This window comes from Ipomoea nil, unplaced genomic scaffold (assembly GCF_001879475.1).
Source record: "Ipomoea nil cultivar Tokyo-kokei standard unplaced genomic scaffold, Asagao_1.1 scaffold1770, whole genome shotgun sequence".
NCBI lineage: Eukaryota > Viridiplantae > Streptophyta > Magnoliopsida > Solanales > Convolvulaceae > Ipomoea > Ipomoea nil.
Genome location: NW_017618198.1, coordinates 3,567,173 through 3,584,407, shown reverse-complemented (window position 1 = coordinate 3,584,407; position 17,235 = coordinate 3,567,173). Strand labels below are relative to the sequence as shown.

Here is a 17,235-nt window from a genome sequence, read left to right as displayed (position 1 = left end):
ACAAAAAGCTGAACCAGTGAGGTTGACCGGCCACTAACAATACAGCGTTCCACACTACCCCACCTGCTACAAAAACCCATCTTTCTCAAAAATCCATGATTATCTATTTGACCCCAGACGCTCAGTTATCTTTTCTCCGTTAAACAAACATTCATCATTCATTGCATCGGCCCAAGATCGCCATCGCAGAATATAACTTTCAGCTCCTTCTCCTGTATTTCTTTCATTTTTCTTTTTTTTCTATCTTGACATGTGGAGTGTATAAATATTGGACTGTTGGTGAAACCCTTGAAGATGGGAATTCTGGGATTTGCTCGTTTCTCTCAAAGCTCCGATCTTTAGGTGAATATCACGTTTTAATCTTTGTTTCAAGATCTAACCGTTCAAGATTTATGTGGAGGCCATTTAAGAAATTTGATTTCGCGCATGCAATGATTTTGGAAATGGTGATCAAAAGGGTGTTTGGGAGCTCTGAAATCGAAAGATTAGATATGTTTCTCTAGTGCTTTGTGCTGGGGATAGCGCCGTTTCCGTTCAGGAATTGCTTGTCTTTCGATCTTATGCTCCGTATTACTTTTTAGTATTAGTTTTATCAAGTCGCCAACTCGATTCAGAGGCACTATCATTTTTTCTTCTTTAAACAGTAAGAAGAAGCAAGGGTGTTTGAAATATTGTTTATCAGAGGGAGGCAAAGGGCTCTTGGGGTTTCTGTAATTGTGAGGTGGGTTTTGAGAAAACAGTATGTCGATATCCTGCAAAGATGGTAAGTCAGTATTGGATAATGGCAAGTATGTTCGCTACACACCTGAGCAGGTTGACGCCCTCGAGAGGCTTTATCATGAGTGCCCTAAACCCAGTTCCATGCGCCGTCAGCAGCTCATTCGCGAATGCCCTATCCTCTCCAACATTGAGTCCAGGCAAATCAAAGTTTGGTTTCAGAATCGAAGGTATTCTCTAGATTGCCTGAGAAATCCTCCCAGTTTGTTTAGTTATTGATTGTATTATGCAAAAAAAAAAAAAAAAATTGCATCTTTACTTGGATTCTTTTCTTTTATTGTTGATTCTGCTTACATTATATTTTCTTGGAACTTAAAACTTCTTTTATTGGTGTTATTTGCAATGAGTTATTGGAGATTTTTGTATTTGTGAAACACAGATGCAGGGAGAAACAGAGGAAAGAAGCTTCAAGGTTTCAGTCTGTGAATAGGAAGCTGACAGCCATGAACAAGCTTTTAATGGAGGAAAATGCCAGGTTGCAGAAGCAAGTTTCTCAATTGGTGTATGAGAATGGCCACTTCCGTAGGCAAACTCCAAGTGTGAGAATTTTTTAGTCATGTTCAAATCAGATTGTCAGTTGTCACCTGTGAATAATTTGGCAATTCCATAGTGCTCAAGTGATTGTAAATTGAATTTGAGGAGTGAGGAGTGAGGTGTTGTTTTCTTTCATTGCAGACAGGGATTGGTACAAAAGACACCAGCTGTGAATCAGTGGTGACAAGTGGTCAACTCCAATTGACACCTCAGCATCCTCCAAGGGATGCTAGTCCTGAAGGGTTAGTGGGTTTATGGTTGTTCAGTCTTTTTCTTTAATACTTAGGATCATGACTGCTATGATGTTATCCTTGTTTTGTTTTGGTGGGTGGCTTATGGAGTTTTGCATGCTCTTCTATTTTCCAGGCTTTTATGCATTGCAAAAGAGACTTTAGCAGAGTTTCTTTCAAAGGCTACTGGAACTGCTGTTGAGTGGGTCCAAATGCCTGGAATGAAGGTATATCATAAATTCAAAATAATACTAAATAGAAGACAAAGAAGCAAACTAAATTACAGCTTCTAAAACCAGCTTGATTGGCGTGAGTGGCCGTGCACTCTCATCCCTTAAGAGAGGTCGGGAGTTCGAACCCCCTCTCGTATGGAAAAATCAATTTGGCCAGCACTTTGCACCTTAATTGGGCCGGCCTGGTGCGAATGTGGACTAGTCTGATGAGTATGGTACGGGCTTAAAGGTGCCTCCTATAGTTAGGGTCTCCTCAGGACACCTGCCTCATGGCCTGGCCAAAAAAAATTTACAGCTTCTAAAGAATCTTGCTGTTTAGCTTTGAATACAAGTCAATAAGAACAAAATGGACCATGAACATTATTTTAGTGCATCATCTATTTGTTATTGCTTGGCAATACTTGCCGGTATCATGAAACCTTCAAATTTAATTTCAATTGTCTTCTTGTGTATCATTGTAATTTAAAGATTAAATTTCTTTTGTTGGTATGAGTAGCCTGGTCCGGATTCCATTGGAATCATTGCTATTTCTCATGGTTGTACTGGCGTGGCTGCAAGAGCTTGTGGCTTAGTTGGTCTTGAGCCTACAAGGGTAATATGATTCCCTCTTTTGATTCTTTTCCAGTTTCTACGGTTACTATTTGGAATTTTTTTATATAACTGAAGCCTGAAGGCAATGTTGTTTCCAGGTTGTAGAAATTCTCAAGGATAGGCCATCTTGGTTTCGCGATTGCCGGACTGTTGATATCCTAAATGTGATCCCCACAGCCAATGGTGGAACCATTGAACTTCTATACATGCAGGTAAGCAACTCAAAACTCTTCTTTTCATGCTCTCAGGATGACTAGCCACGTGCCTGATAAGCTTTGAAACTTGTCTATGTTTAGCTTTATGCGCCAACAACTTTGGCACCTGCTCGTGACTTCTGGTTGTTACGCTATGCTTCTGTTTTGGATGATGGAAGTCTGGTGGTAGGCAATTCATTTAGCCCGGTATTTTCATTATGCCCTGCTCGTTTTTTGTGAACCATTACATTTTTATTTCATGAAATGTATAGGTGTGTGAAAGATCACTTGGTAATATACAAAATGGTCCGAGTGTGCCGCCAGTACCAAACTTTGTTAGAGCAGAAATGCTTCCTAGCGGGTACTTGATTAGACCTTGTGATGGTGGAGGTTCAATTATTCATATCGTTGATCATATGAATTTAGAGGTCAATCAATCTTGTATATACTTGTAAATGCTCATCAATTCATACACTGAATACCATATTGATTTTTAATACAATCTAAAATCTCTGCTAGGCGTGGAGTGTGCCAGAAGTGTTGCGCCCACTCTATGAGTCATCAGCAATGCTTGCTCATAAAACAACAATGGCGGTAAGAATTTGTTCCAAGTGGCTATCATGAAGATGAACTGCACAATGACATATGTTTTGTTTCCTTCCAGGCCCTTTGCCATCTGAGGCAGATAGCGCAGGAGGTTTCACAGCCTAATCTCACGAACTCTGGAAGATGGCCTGCAGCTTTACGAGCTTTACGTCAGAGATTGAGCCGGTAGATCACATGCTTTATATCTGCCCTCAGTTTAAGTTACTAAATTATATAAATTCCCTATATATATTCTCTTGGCAGGGGTTTTAACGAGGCTGTGAATGGCTTTACTGATGAGGGGTGGTCATTGCTTGGTAATGACGGCATTGATGATGTCACTGTCCTCGTCAACTCCTCTCCATATAAACTGATGGGTCTAGACCTCACGTTTGGAAATGGTTTTACATCCATAAGCAATGCAGTCTTGTGTGCAAAAGCATCGATGCTTCTGCAGGTCAGCTAATTAAAATATTAGCACATTATTAGTTTGCCGAGGCAGATGTGTATTACAAAATAATTGTTATTTGTTACTGTTTTTAAAAGCTGTTAGAGTCTAAAGAAATATTTCAATTTGGCAGCCTTTTTCTTCTGTTGCTTTTAATGATGTCGTGTGCTACTTTTTCTTCAGAATGTTCCGCCTGCAATGCTTCTGAGGTTTCTCCGGGAGCATAGGTCCGAGTGGGCTGAGAATAATATTGATGCTTATTCAGCTGCTGCTATTAAAGTTGGTCCTTGCATCCTACCAGAAGCCCGTATTTTTAACTTTGGGAATCAAGTTATACTTCCATTGGCTCACGCTGTTGAGCACGAAGAGGTGAGTAACTTTGTCTTGTAGGATCGCTTTATGAATGAACATAATGTGCTTCTCGTTGTTTATGTTATCGGAGCCTTTACAATCTATTCGTCTCTGCTTGACTACTTGTTTTACATTTGTTAAGGAATATATATTTGATATATAGTATCTCTATATATTAGGCAGTTTAGGGTTTTAGGGAGGTAAGACATATGGAAACTTGTTTCCTATTCGTGGTTTTCTAGTACCTATTTATAGGGCTTTTTATTCTCTTTTCCTAATGACAGTTTGAGACAATATACGACAGCACATTAGAAACCCTCTCTCTCTTTACTTTCGTAACATGGTATCAGAGCCAGTACAATAAATATATATTCCTTAACAACATTAACACTCTGTAGTTGCTGGAGGTTATTAAGTTCGAAGGCAATGGTCATTCCCCTGATGATGCAATCATGCCAAGAGACATGTTTCTGCTACAAGTAAGTCCCGTTTCTTTGCATCCATGGCAACAACATTTGAAACTGAAGTCGAGAATTGGGCGTGATTGAATAAAGCGTTAATTATCTTTGGCAGCTATGTAGCGGAATGGATGAAAACGCTGTAGGGACGTGTGCAGAGCTCGTATTTGCTCCTATTGATGCGTCTTTTGCGGATGATGCGCCTCTCCTCCCTTCTGGTTTTCGCATCATTCCTCTCGATGCTGGCAAGGTTTACATTTTTCCATGCCATACCTCGTTTCGGTTTCCATTCAGTCATTATTCGACTTTTTTTGTGTTTCTTCTAACATTTGCGATGTCACGCAGGAAGCTTCCAGCCCCAGTCGCACCCTCGACCTCACTTCTGCTCTCGAGACGGGGACAGCGGAAAATAAAGCTCCAAATAGCCTCGGCACTAATAACAGTGCGACAAGATCTGTTATGACCATTGCTTTTCAATTTGCCTATGAAAGCCACATGCAGGAGGCTGTTGTGTCGATGGCGCGACAGTATGTGCGCAGCGTTATCTCGTCTGTTCAGAGGGTAGCGTTAGCACTCTCTCCTTCCCACTTGGGCTCCCACCCGGGCCTGAGACTGCCACTCGGGACTCCTGAAGCACACACCCTCGCCCAGTGGATCTGCCAAAGCTACAGGTGTATTACTCGATCACTACTTGTCATTGTGCCTGTGATTCGATCAAATACTTACAACCATATATCAATGCCTATTTCGCAGGTGCTACTTGGGCGTGGAACTACTGAAATACAGCGGTGAAGGAAGCGAGTCCATCTTGAAAGCACTGTGGAGTCACTCAGACGCTGTCGTTTGCTGCTCCGCAAAGGTTCCCCCTTTCATAATTAAGCCTAACTCTCATGATTCGCAAATCGCAAATGCCATTGGATTCATGAAATTTGGCTCCTTAACTAGTCTAGTTCAATATACTATTTACATACCCAGAAACCTATTTTACTTGCAGAAAAGCTAACAATGAACTCTCACAACAGACACCATTCTGCAAATTTATCTTCATTCTCTTCTAACAATTATGCAGGCGTCACCGTTTCTTGCATTTGCAAACCAGGCAGGACTGGACATGCTCGAGACAACTTTGGCCGCACTTCAAGACATAAGTTTGGAGAAGATATTCGACGACCATGGAAGGAAAACCCTCTGCTCTGAGTTCCCCCGGATAATGCAACAGGTTAGTAAATCAAGCATCTTTTTTTGAGCTATCATATACTCCGTAAAATTTAGGCCTGAACAGCCTGACAGTCTGACCAACTTGGCTGAGATTGTCCTTATCGTATATAATTCTTGATTTAACAAAATAAGTTAATCCTACGATCGACTGGAGATTGATTCCTCGTTTTTGTTCTTGTAAATCGACAGGGTTTTTCATGCCTTAAAGGCGGAATCTGCATGTCAAGCATGAGCAGGCCAATTTCATATGAGAAAGCAGTGGCATGGAAAGTTCTGAACGAGGAAGAAAATGTCCATTGCATCTGCTTTATGTTCATGAATTGGTCATTTCTCTAAGCTTTAGGTGTTGTTATATCAACCCAAACCAAAACCATTGACGTATGAAACCATGTTGTAATTATACGTACAAAATAGTATCAACTTTTGTGCACTGAAAATCTTAAATTATATATTATGACAATCATATGTATGCATACATGCATTATTAAATAGCAGAAGTTCGTTCATACTATATATAATACTAGGTTAATAGGGTTACATTACATTGAAGTACAACTCCGAAATACATCATTAGTCGTCTAATAATACATTAATCATCAGATATTCAAAGTCCCAAGAGGATGACTAAAAAAAATTCCTTAGTACCCTGAATGGAAATGTCATAACTAACCCTAATGGGTGAGTGAGTTTTTACCCAAAAAACCCCATACTAAAGGGTGATTATATCATGGCTTTTTTTTAACGAGGAAAACTCATAGTCAATACTTGAAGACAGGTAGGATGCATGGAGCTGGAACCCTCGAGGGACAATAATGTCTTATTTCCCAAAACTAAAAAAATAAATTAATATATACATTATATTAAAACATTATTCTTAATGATTAATTATTGATGTTAAGATCAGTCATGTCTCTGGTTATGGCCGGAATGCAACTGGAACTCCTGGCTATCCCGGCTTTGTTTGGTTGGCCTTTGTTATCCCTAGCGCTGAAGGTTTTGGCGGCCCGGAGTCCTCTGGGATCGGCTCTGGTCTTCTTCAACATCTCTCTCATGGCTTCCGCCTGGTAAAGAACCGGGTAAGCCCGAGCGAACTTGTTGAACTTGGAGCAAGCGTTGATGTGGGAGTTGACGGCCTCCTCTCGTTTGCCGCCGTTCTTCTCTTCCTCCTCCTTCACGGCCTCGGAGCAGAGGCCGCAAATCCACCGGCCGGCGAACTTGGCGCGCACGCGGTCGATGTACTCCGGGGTGCAGTCCTCCGACATGCCGCAGCACTCGCACTTGGCGTCCTCCACCTCCGAGATGGGCGGCAGCTGCTTGGCCTCCGCCGCCGCAGCGGTGCACGCCGCGGCCACCTCCTTGCTCAGGTCGAAGGAGATGTCGGACACCGTTCTTTGCAGGTTGTTGTTGGCGAGGCGCGGAGGTTTGGCGGCGCCACCGCCGACACCAACGTTGTTGTTGTTGTTGTTCTTAGGTGTCGTACGAGAATAGGAGCTGAGCAGGACTGGCTCTCCGTGGGGGGCCATGATAAATCCTTAAACCGGAAATCACAGAATATAATGTTGGAAGTTTTGGGTTAGGATTGTTACGTTGTGTTGGAGGTTTGAATTGGGTTAAGTTTTTGATGAATAGGGATGGATTTTATAGAAGGTGGAGAGGTAGGGTTGATGTAGTTGGGAGCCGAAAAGGTGGTACATGATCACATGTCATTGTAGCCATAAATATTGTGTATTTGAATGTGCTAGATTGTTCATGTGGCTTGAGGGGTTTCCAACAGAAAGCCATTGCCTTTCTCTATTAGGTTTTAATTAATGATATGTTTGATATATATGATCTCTAATACTTATGCACCACAAAAAATTGAAATTTTTACTCCAATTTCTTTCGTCCATTATATTCAACAGTGATTACATTATATTATATTGCAAGAATTAGCAATATTAATTTTCTGTATGTATTTAACCTTTTTAGGTATATAGAAGCTAAGAAGAAGAAGGAAGAAAAAAAAAAGGAACAATGGAATATTTGGTCATTCAATTATACCTCAAGTGTAGATTCAATCACTCACATATTTATATTTTTATCGCTCAGTTATTCTTAACGTGGCGATTTTCATTTTTGTTAATATTTTATTAAGTTCGGGTGAAAATTAGTCAGTAAAAAATTTTAAATGGCAAGGTAATTTGATTTCTTCTCCTGCTTATATGATATAAGCGTTCTTGGTAGGGAAGAAGAGGAAGCCTAAAGGATCGGAATTTCAAGCATCAAGCTCCAACTAACCTAGCTGATTATATATATATATATATAGAGGGACGCACTCAGGTGTGAATAAGTGCCCAAGAAATGCGAACGAATCAGCGCGCGACACGTGTCCAGATCTAATAACTTAAAAAAAAATGCGGTGGCATTTTCGTAAATAATTGAACATCGAAGTGCAAGTAAAATATCTTATAAGTGCACCTATTTTCACCTACAAGTGCATGTAATTTTGCCTTGTTAGCATTCACTTTCCGCAACCATTCATGCACCTGGGTGTGCTTATAACTATATGTGCAACTATTTATAACTATAGGTGCAACTACTTATAACTATAGGTGCACCTACTTTCACCTATAAGTACATGTAATTTTGCCTTGTTAACATTCATTGATCTGAGTTCAGCGGGTAGTAATACTCCTGAAAACCACTCGCAAACATTCATACACCTAGATGCAACTACTTATACCTATGTGTGCAACTACTTAGAACTACAAGTGCAACTACTTAGAACTATAAGTGCAACTAAGTATTGATGCTCAGTGTAAATTTTTACTTGCACCTATAATACATTTTACATGCACTTGTAATACATTTTACTTGCACTTCGATGTTCAATTATTTACGAAAATGCCACCGCATTTTAAAAAAAAATCAGTGTTTCTCATCCATTAGATCTGGACACCTGGACGAACAGAATCCATTCCTATTTCGCGTCTGGGCGAGCCGTTCGCACCCGAGTGCAAGTCTATATATATATATATATATATATATATATATATATATATATATATATATATATATATGCGAGTTCAGGTGCGGCAGTGTGTTACGGTGCGGCAACACCAATAGTTCAACAAATATGCACCATCAACGTTAAGAAAATACACCACACAAAACAGAGTAAACAGAGCACTGCATCACCAAACACACACCATTAGGTGTGACTAAAAACACCATACACTGTTCGGAAATACACCATTAGGGGTGGTGAGTTATATGGTGTATTTTTTTTGAGTCTGTTGTGTATGTTGTGATGTTTTATTGCATTTCATTGTGGTGTGTTTTTATTACACTGTTGGTATATTCTGGAATTCCGCCGCACGGGAAGACCCCGCCGCATTTGAACTTTATTCTATATATATATAACCCATGCTCCAGGTGAGAAGCTATGGACAAATCGGAATCATTGATCTAGTAGATTTAACATTGAAAGTAAAGAAAAAAAAAATGAAAATTCAAATGACCCCGCTCTCTTTTACTTGAGTTTCTATCCATCAGATCTTGCAAATAAGCAAATCAATAGTTTGAATTTTGTCCACAGTTCTCACTTAGAGTATGAACCGGATTATATAACCTCTATGTGTGTGTAAACTTTAACATTTGTTTACCATCAGGTTGGAGTTTAAAATTTATCAAATCAAATGAGGGGAGCGCTTAATTAGCTATATAAGGATGAGAAGATAAAATCAAAGATCCTCCCACCTAATGGGTTGCTAAGTCACCGTGATTTACCCTCCGTTATTATGTCAAGTCAAGATGTGAGGGTCTTAAGGTTAGGGATGTAAATTGGGCCGACCCTATTGAACTAATCGATTTAGGCTAATTGATTTTTAACTTTCAATTTTAATAAAACAATGTATGTACACTAATAAATATAAACTTAATTATATATCATTCAATCAATTTATACCTCAATTTCTAAATTCTAACTAAAAATAATTAATATTTTTTTTAGAAAGGAAAAAATAACTAATATACTTATACTATAATATGATACTTATAGTAATTTTATTTGTCATCATAAAAATATTTTATTTTGTAATAAATATATTAATAAATTTATTAAAATTATAATTTAAAAATATTAAAGATGAACTTACATATAAACTCTATGTATATTTTGTTTCACATCACTTCATGGTAGATTTATTCTAGCACAATGGCGAATAAAAAAAGTGAGCCAAGGCAACACAACCATGTAAGCTAAGGCCTCTTTGCTCACAACTTCTACACGATTTTATCCATTACATCTTTTTACATTGCCTGTTTGGGAAGCGTTTGCTTAATTAACTCGTGTATTTTTATTGTTGACTTATTATTTATAATGTATGATTTATTGTAAATAAAATCTCAAATCCCTTACCAATTAAGTTATCTAATAATATATATAATGTACTAATGATATTGAGTTATGGGAATGCAAAGGTATGGAATCCAAGTGGTAAATTTGAAGAATTAATGAAAAACGTAACATAGAAAGTTGGTCAAATTAATGTGCGTGGTAGGTTCATTGGCAAGGGACATGTAGGGTTATATATCCTTTTACAACAGATGTATTCTGCTCTGCAACTTGGCTTATTTCTTTTCGTAATTATTATATTGGGAGAATTATTGTTATAAACTAATATAAATTTTGTTTCTTTTTGATGTTTGAAGAGAAAAGAGGGCAAGTTGGTGGACATCACATGTTGTCGTCGTCTCACCATAGGAACCTTAGCTTGCTGTTTCTGAAGAATAGTGGATAGGAGGACAGAGCTGGATACTTCCATCTTGCCATCCACTTAAAAGGAAACCTATACCTATACTTATACATATCCAGTTCACGTGTCTAAGTATATATAATTTATGTTGGAACGGTGAATTGAGTCTAATGTCTTGTTATTAAAATGTGATGTTGAATGTTATGCAAGTGTAAGAAAATAAATTAATATATTTGTTACTAGTTATAATTTTTAGTATAATGGCCGGTAAGCATGCATTTGATTTATGTTTCTTTTTTCAATAAAAAAAAAAAAAAAAAAAAAGCTTTGACGATTATATAAATAAGTAAAAGTTTGAATGAATAAACATTGCATATTTATCACAATACGATGTGTCTAGATTTCATAATCTAAAAACTATATGTTTGCCCCCAGGGCTTAGTGTAGTGGTTCGTCGTCTAACTTGATATTACGACGGAAGGTGGTAACAGTGTGAGGGTTTGAATCCCACTATAAATTGTTATACCATGGACCATGGTTCATATTGCATTGTGAACCCTGATACAAAAAATTTGTACCTACAGTTAATCGTTTCTGTACATCTGCAGGTACAGAATATGTCAACTATAGATACCGATAATTGCTGACACATAATATGATAGCTACAAGTAGAGAAACTATTAACTGCAAGTACAGAATGTGACAACTATAGATATAGAATCTGATGTTATATTTGGACCAGGGTCTACAATGCAAGGTCGACCCTGGTCCATGATATAATTTGCCCTAAAAATATGAATGGAGAAAAAAGTTCCGTATATGAAAGGTGTAAATTGAATCTCTTGCATGCAAATAAAGATTAAGGTCAGAATCTGACCGATAAACTAGCTGACTACGCGACACGCGATTAATTATTTCTCCCCTGACTCTAGCTAGGGGGAGTAAACTTAATGCCATTTAATCTCAAATGATGTGTTCTTATACAAAATTAATGCGATTTTATAAAAAATAAATAAATAAATGATGATGCATTGAATTTACATACAAAACTAATAATATATACTCTTATTATTTACCTATATGTGTACGTATAGTAGGATAAAAGCTATGCAGTTCACGCGACAAAAATGGGAATTGTAACGTAAGATTAGCTAGGGATGTCACACTGTCTTTTATGAGATAGATCACAGGTTCCCCGTAGGGTGTAAGAAGTATCAAATAAAGATGAAAATAAAAATAGGGTGAATAATTGAGGGCCATATGTACATTCATAGGTTTTGTAGCAACGTAACCTATACTAGTGGTTAAGGGTATAGTGTGCTTATAGTGACTTTGACGTCTCACAAATATCTTTTAACTTATGGTTCATTGTCGCCCTTAATTTAATGCTGGAAGAGAACCGTCAAGCTCAAATAATCATGCATGCATGCACGTACCAATTTGTATCCATCATTAATTGAATTGAATTGTGAGCACATATACTCATATAGTATATGTTAACTTTATGGTATTTTGCCTAAGACTCAGTCTCACCACATAAAATGTGCTATTTGTTGATGACAGGCTGCATAATTATTATCTCAGAAGCCAAGAGCTCGAAATTTCATAAACACATCTCTATTGTAAGATTTATATTTAATTCTAATTGTATTTTTGATTTGTAATTTTGAGATTTTTTTTTAATTATAGCTAGATTTATAATATAGATGATTTGTGATTTATATCAAATTTTTGAACTTCATTTATATTTGAGTAATTTACTAATATTTATAACATGTGTTATATTGTGAGCTTTATAATAAGCTATGTATGATAAAAATTATTTAACTTGATTAATTCATTTAAACAAAATATATTTTGTGATTCAATTATAAAATATATATTTTAAAAGATAGTTTACTTTTTATTAATTATCTAGTCAATGTAAATGGTTTAATTTGATTAATTAATTTGTATAAAATATATTTTGTAATTCAAGTATAATGAAAACTTAAAATTGATTTAACTAAAAATAAAAAGTATTTATAAATATCATATCAAGACAAACAATAGTGGACTAAAATTGGAATGACCCCTATAAATTAGGGCCAAAAATGGAATTTACTCTATATATAAATATCATATCAAGACAAACATTAATGTGCGTCCAGGAAGGAAGAAGCAAAATGTGAATCCCCAACCCGACAGAGCATGTAAATTACGATGACTCAATGGATCTGCCCACTTTGGACATAATTCCCACACTGCCACCGCCGAGGTAATACTGCCCACTAAACCATTGAGCTAAGCCCGTGCAGGTAGAACTTATACACCTTAAGTGTATAACTGACGCACCTTAAATGTTAAAATAGCGCACCTTTAGTGTTAACAAGACGCACCTTAAGCTTTGAAACAACGCACCTTAAGTTTTAGAATGACATACCTTAAGTTTCAACAAAAAACGCACCTTAAGTTCTCAAGTGTATAACTGACAGACCTTAAGTATTAAAATGGTGCACATTAAGTATTAACACGGCGCACCTTAAACACATAAAATATGCACCTTAAGTTTGAACAATATGTATATGATCAAATCGCAACCGCATTTGTTTTTTTTTTTTTTTTTTAAATTCGTGTTCATCCTAGACGTTGATTTTGATAAGATCAATAACTATCATCTACTGCATGTTATGCGTGACCTATTTTGTTGCTACACTCCCGACCTATAAAATAATAAAACATGGCATGCATGCCCATCACATTAGACTAATTTAGCTTAATCGATCTTATTAAGATCCATTGAGTTAACTCTTTCAAATGTATTATTATATAGGTACATATGAGTACGAGGGTACTTATTATGTGGAACCGTGTTCACCATGCGCATGTTGAATACAAGATAGATTCATAATTTTTAAGCTATAGATTCATAATTTCTATACTGTAGATTCATAACATCTATACTGTAAATTCATGATTTCTATACCGTACTATAGATTCATAATTTCTATACCGTACTGTAGATCCATAATTTCTATACTATAGATTCATAACATCTATACTGTAGATTCATAATTTATATACTGTAGATTCATAATTTCTATACCGTACTGTAGATCCATAATTTCTATACTATAGATTCATAACATCTATACTGTAGATTCATAATTTCTATATCGTACTGTAGATCCATAATTTATATACTATAGATTCATAACATCTATATTGTAGATTCATAATTTATATACCGTACTGTAGATCCATAATTCTATTTCTATACTGTAAATTCATAATTTCTATACTGTAGATTCAATAATTTCTACAGAATAGAAATTATGGATCTACAGTATAGAAATTATGGATCTACCCATGTGTTCACCATGCGCATGGTGAACACGTTTCCACATCATAATTTGCATGAGTTCGAACTCTCGATCACATTTCACATATTAAAGTTACTTGATGAGTTTAATGGGCAGACATATATTGCATTTTGCAAGAGCGTTATGCTGTGCAACCGTGTGCATCATGCATGGTGCACACAGTTGCAAAAACGGCGTCGTTTTGACGTCTGACTTAAAAAAATAAATCAGAATTGTATAAGTTCATAATTATACATCCAGAATTACATAACTAAACATCTATAACTATAAATTCAAAATTGCATAACTACACATCCATAACTTCATAACTATGCATCCAGAATTGCATAACTACACATCCATAACTTCATAAGTTTAAATCCAGAATTGCATAACTACACATCCATAACTTCATAACTATACATTAGAATTGCATAACTACACATCCATAACTTCATAACTATAAATCCAGAATTGCATGCATAACTACACATCCATAACTTCATAACTATACATTCAAAATTGCATGCATAACTACACATCCATAACTTCATAACTATACATTCAGAATTGCATAACTACACATCAATAACTTCATAACTATACATTCAGAATGTAAAATTATAACTTCAAAACTTCATAATTGCATGCATAATGACACATCCATAACTTCATAAATATAAATTCAGAATTGCATAACTATACATTCATAATTTCATAACTATAAATCCAAAATGTGAAATTATAAAATTATGAACATATGTTTACATAACTAATGACAATCAAAAATAATTTTTTTTTATTTAAGTAAAATGACGCTGTGTTTTTGTATCCGTGTACACTATGCATGGTGCACACAGATGTACAGCATAATTTGCCAATATAATCGGTGCGGGCTAATCCAGAACATCATATTAGCCTCTTAGTAGGCATTGGGACAAAGCCCTTGGGAACCAAAATTCAGAGTTTCAAGATGGGCCTGAAATGCATATGATAATCCTAGTACTATTTAAGGCCCAAAGAAGCAAGAAAGAGTTGTTATACCATAGACAAAGTTCACCTTGCAAGGTGGACCTAGTCTTAAACTATGTATAAATTATGTATTTTTAATATTGTAATTGTGAATATCTAGAATATAAATTGTGTTTCTAAGTCAAAATACATAACAACTGTAAAAGGGAATTTATAAATGCAATACATGGTCATTAAATCATAATCTGTTAATATTGTGTGACTGTAATATTTCAAAGGAACTTGTGTATACAAAAATATATACAACTTGTGAATTTTTAAAAGGTAAATTGTGAATGTTTGAACTCGGGTCCACAGAATAATTTGCAAAAATATCTGCATTTTTTTTCCTTTCTAAAAAAATCCGTAACTGCTACCTAAATATGGACTTTTGATGAAATCTATCTTGTAACCTTAGCTTGTCTTGAGTGTAATCCGTCTTGTGATCCTAATTGACACAAGGTAACAATAAGATAAACTACACACTCAAATCAATAAAATCAAATTTAAAACTTTGTAATTCTCAAGCTAACAGTTTAATCAATTCGACTAGAATGACCTAATTTTCAAGTCAACTCAAGTTGAATCCTTTTGAGGCATATCTCCATGAAAATCGCCACTAAATCCGTTGAATAATGGCTAGACCCAGCAGCAGCTGCCTATCTTCCTTTGGTTCAAACTAACTTTGAGGGCAGCTGTGATTGAAGACGAAACGGAATCCATAAAAACGTAGACCATTAATTTTCGTTAAAGTTATTATTATGTAATTAATGAGAATAAACTTCACGCAATTTCTCCAATAAAAAACTATTATTAATCTTTTTGTTTTAATTTTCACCTTTTTCTTTTTTAAAGCTTTTCTTCTTCAATACTTCAAATGATACATAGGGAAAAATGATTCCTCCCAAAATAGTAAGAAATATAGAGGAGAAAGTTGAACTCCCTTTTTTAACACACAAAATTCATTTGAATTAGCAACTTTTCATCATGTCCTTCCAACACGCACCGCCTTCAATCCTTCTCTTTCTTTTAATTTTCGTGTTTAATAATTAAAATTTTACATTTTTTAAAATTTTAATGAGTTAAAATACATGTGATAAAAGTGCAAGTAAAATCACTTAAAAGTGTAACCATTTCTACTTAATAGTGCAAGTAATTTACTTTTTTTTTTTTTTTAACATTGGTGCACCTAATGATAACGTCTTTCACATTGGTGCACTTAATGATAACGTTTTGTTGATAATGTTATGTGCACTTAATATTGATACTCAGTATACATTATTTGTTGCACTTTTAATACATTTTACTTGCACTTAGGTGCACTATATGAAGTAATGAAACTGTTACGTGCAGTTTTAACATAGTTTACTTGCACTTCAAAGTTCAATTATTTACGAAAATACTACCGTATTTTAAAAAAAAAAATAGTTTTTTTGATCCGTTAGATTTGAACACGTGAACGGTTATAATTGGTTCTCAGTTCTCTCCTGGACATGTGGTTCTCACTTGATCCGTCTCCTATAAATAAATATATATAGTTGCATTTATCATGTTCGATCCAATGTGAATAGAGAAACAACATTGTATAATTAGTGCGAACTCTACTTTGTGAGATTTTTGGATCCTAATTAGGCATTCCGGCCAAATAATTTTACCACCGGCCTTCAAAAAAAACACGTGAAAATTAAACCGCAACACAAAAAATACTGCATTATGGTTTCCTTTTAGTTGAGATATCCAATCCCATACAATATATTGCCAAACAAAATAATGCAACGTGGTTGAAATTTCGTTCCGCAACTCTAACATAAAGCTTCCAAAAGTCCATTAAAAAAAATACATGAGCCAGTGCTGTGCCCAAAAGATGTTAAAAAGCAAGATCATTAGCGAATAAACAACATATTAAACCGCATGTTACGGGTTTTAGCTTTCCGTAATGTATGTGTTTTTCTTTTGTTAATGAAGTTGCCAACAGCTGTTGTTGGTGCTAGGTACATCTGAGGAAACCAAACAGTTGTTGCGCGACTTCCACGACAAACTTAAAGTGACCAAAAAAACGTTCGGTTAACTATTCAAATCATACTTTAATTTTCTGAATTTGGTATAGTGCTGTTTAGTGTACACAAAACATGTGCCCATTGCATGTATGTTGTTGTGGTACGTTACCACTTTTGGTACTTTTGGCCTCTACGGAATACACATCTAGTCCGGCCCCCTTAAACAATATTATTGGAACCAAAAAGAATCATGCTCATTATTAGTATCCCACGTTATTGTATAGATATAGATTCAAACTTCAATTCTAATCTTGTTTTTAGGCGAGCTGAGTTAGACCTCTCTATTCTTTTCAAAAGGTTGAACCTCAACTCTAAGGGTCCCCACACTCCGGTCTGAGAGAGTATCTGAGAGGATGTAAATCATGGTAACTCAACTGAACATGAATCACAGAGGCTAGACCTTTGCTTACTGCGCACAAGGAGTCTCTTTCACTTTTGCTTATTGTGCACAAGGAGCCTCCTCACGTTGAG

The 17,235-nt window shown here is 35.9% G+C and overlaps 2 protein-coding genes across 2 annotated transcripts; one reads left to right on the top strand and one right to left on the bottom strand.

Moving 5' to 3' along the window:
• On the top strand, positions 1-6,067 carry LOC109192546 (homeobox-leucine zipper protein ATHB-15-like). Its single transcript, XM_019343230.1, has 19 exons — positions 1-673; positions 714-947; positions 1,157-1,316; positions 1,453-1,553; positions 1,678-1,768; positions 2,271-2,366; positions 2,464-2,577; positions 2,662-2,745; positions 2,832-2,987; positions 3,079-3,153; positions 3,224-3,330; positions 3,409-3,601; positions 3,776-3,961; positions 4,342-4,422; positions 4,517-4,651; positions 4,747-5,072; positions 5,155-5,260; positions 5,471-5,620; positions 5,809-6,067. The coding sequence occupies exons 2-19, from the start codon at positions 742-744 to the stop codon at positions 5,953-5,955; spliced, it is 2,514 nt and encodes an 837-aa protein (XP_019198775.1). The 5' UTR covers positions 1-673; positions 714-741; the 3' UTR covers positions 5,956-6,067.
• Positions 6,068-6,182: 115 nt separating this feature from the next.
• LOC109192547 lies at positions 6,183-7,451 on the bottom strand. The gene has a single exon (XM_019343231.1). It carries the CDS (start codon positions 7,140-7,142, stop codon positions 6,501-6,503), a length of 642 nt encoding a protein of 213 aa, XP_019198776.1. The 5' UTR covers positions 7,143-7,451; the 3' UTR covers positions 6,183-6,500.
• Positions 7,452-17,235: the final 9,784 nt, after the last annotated feature.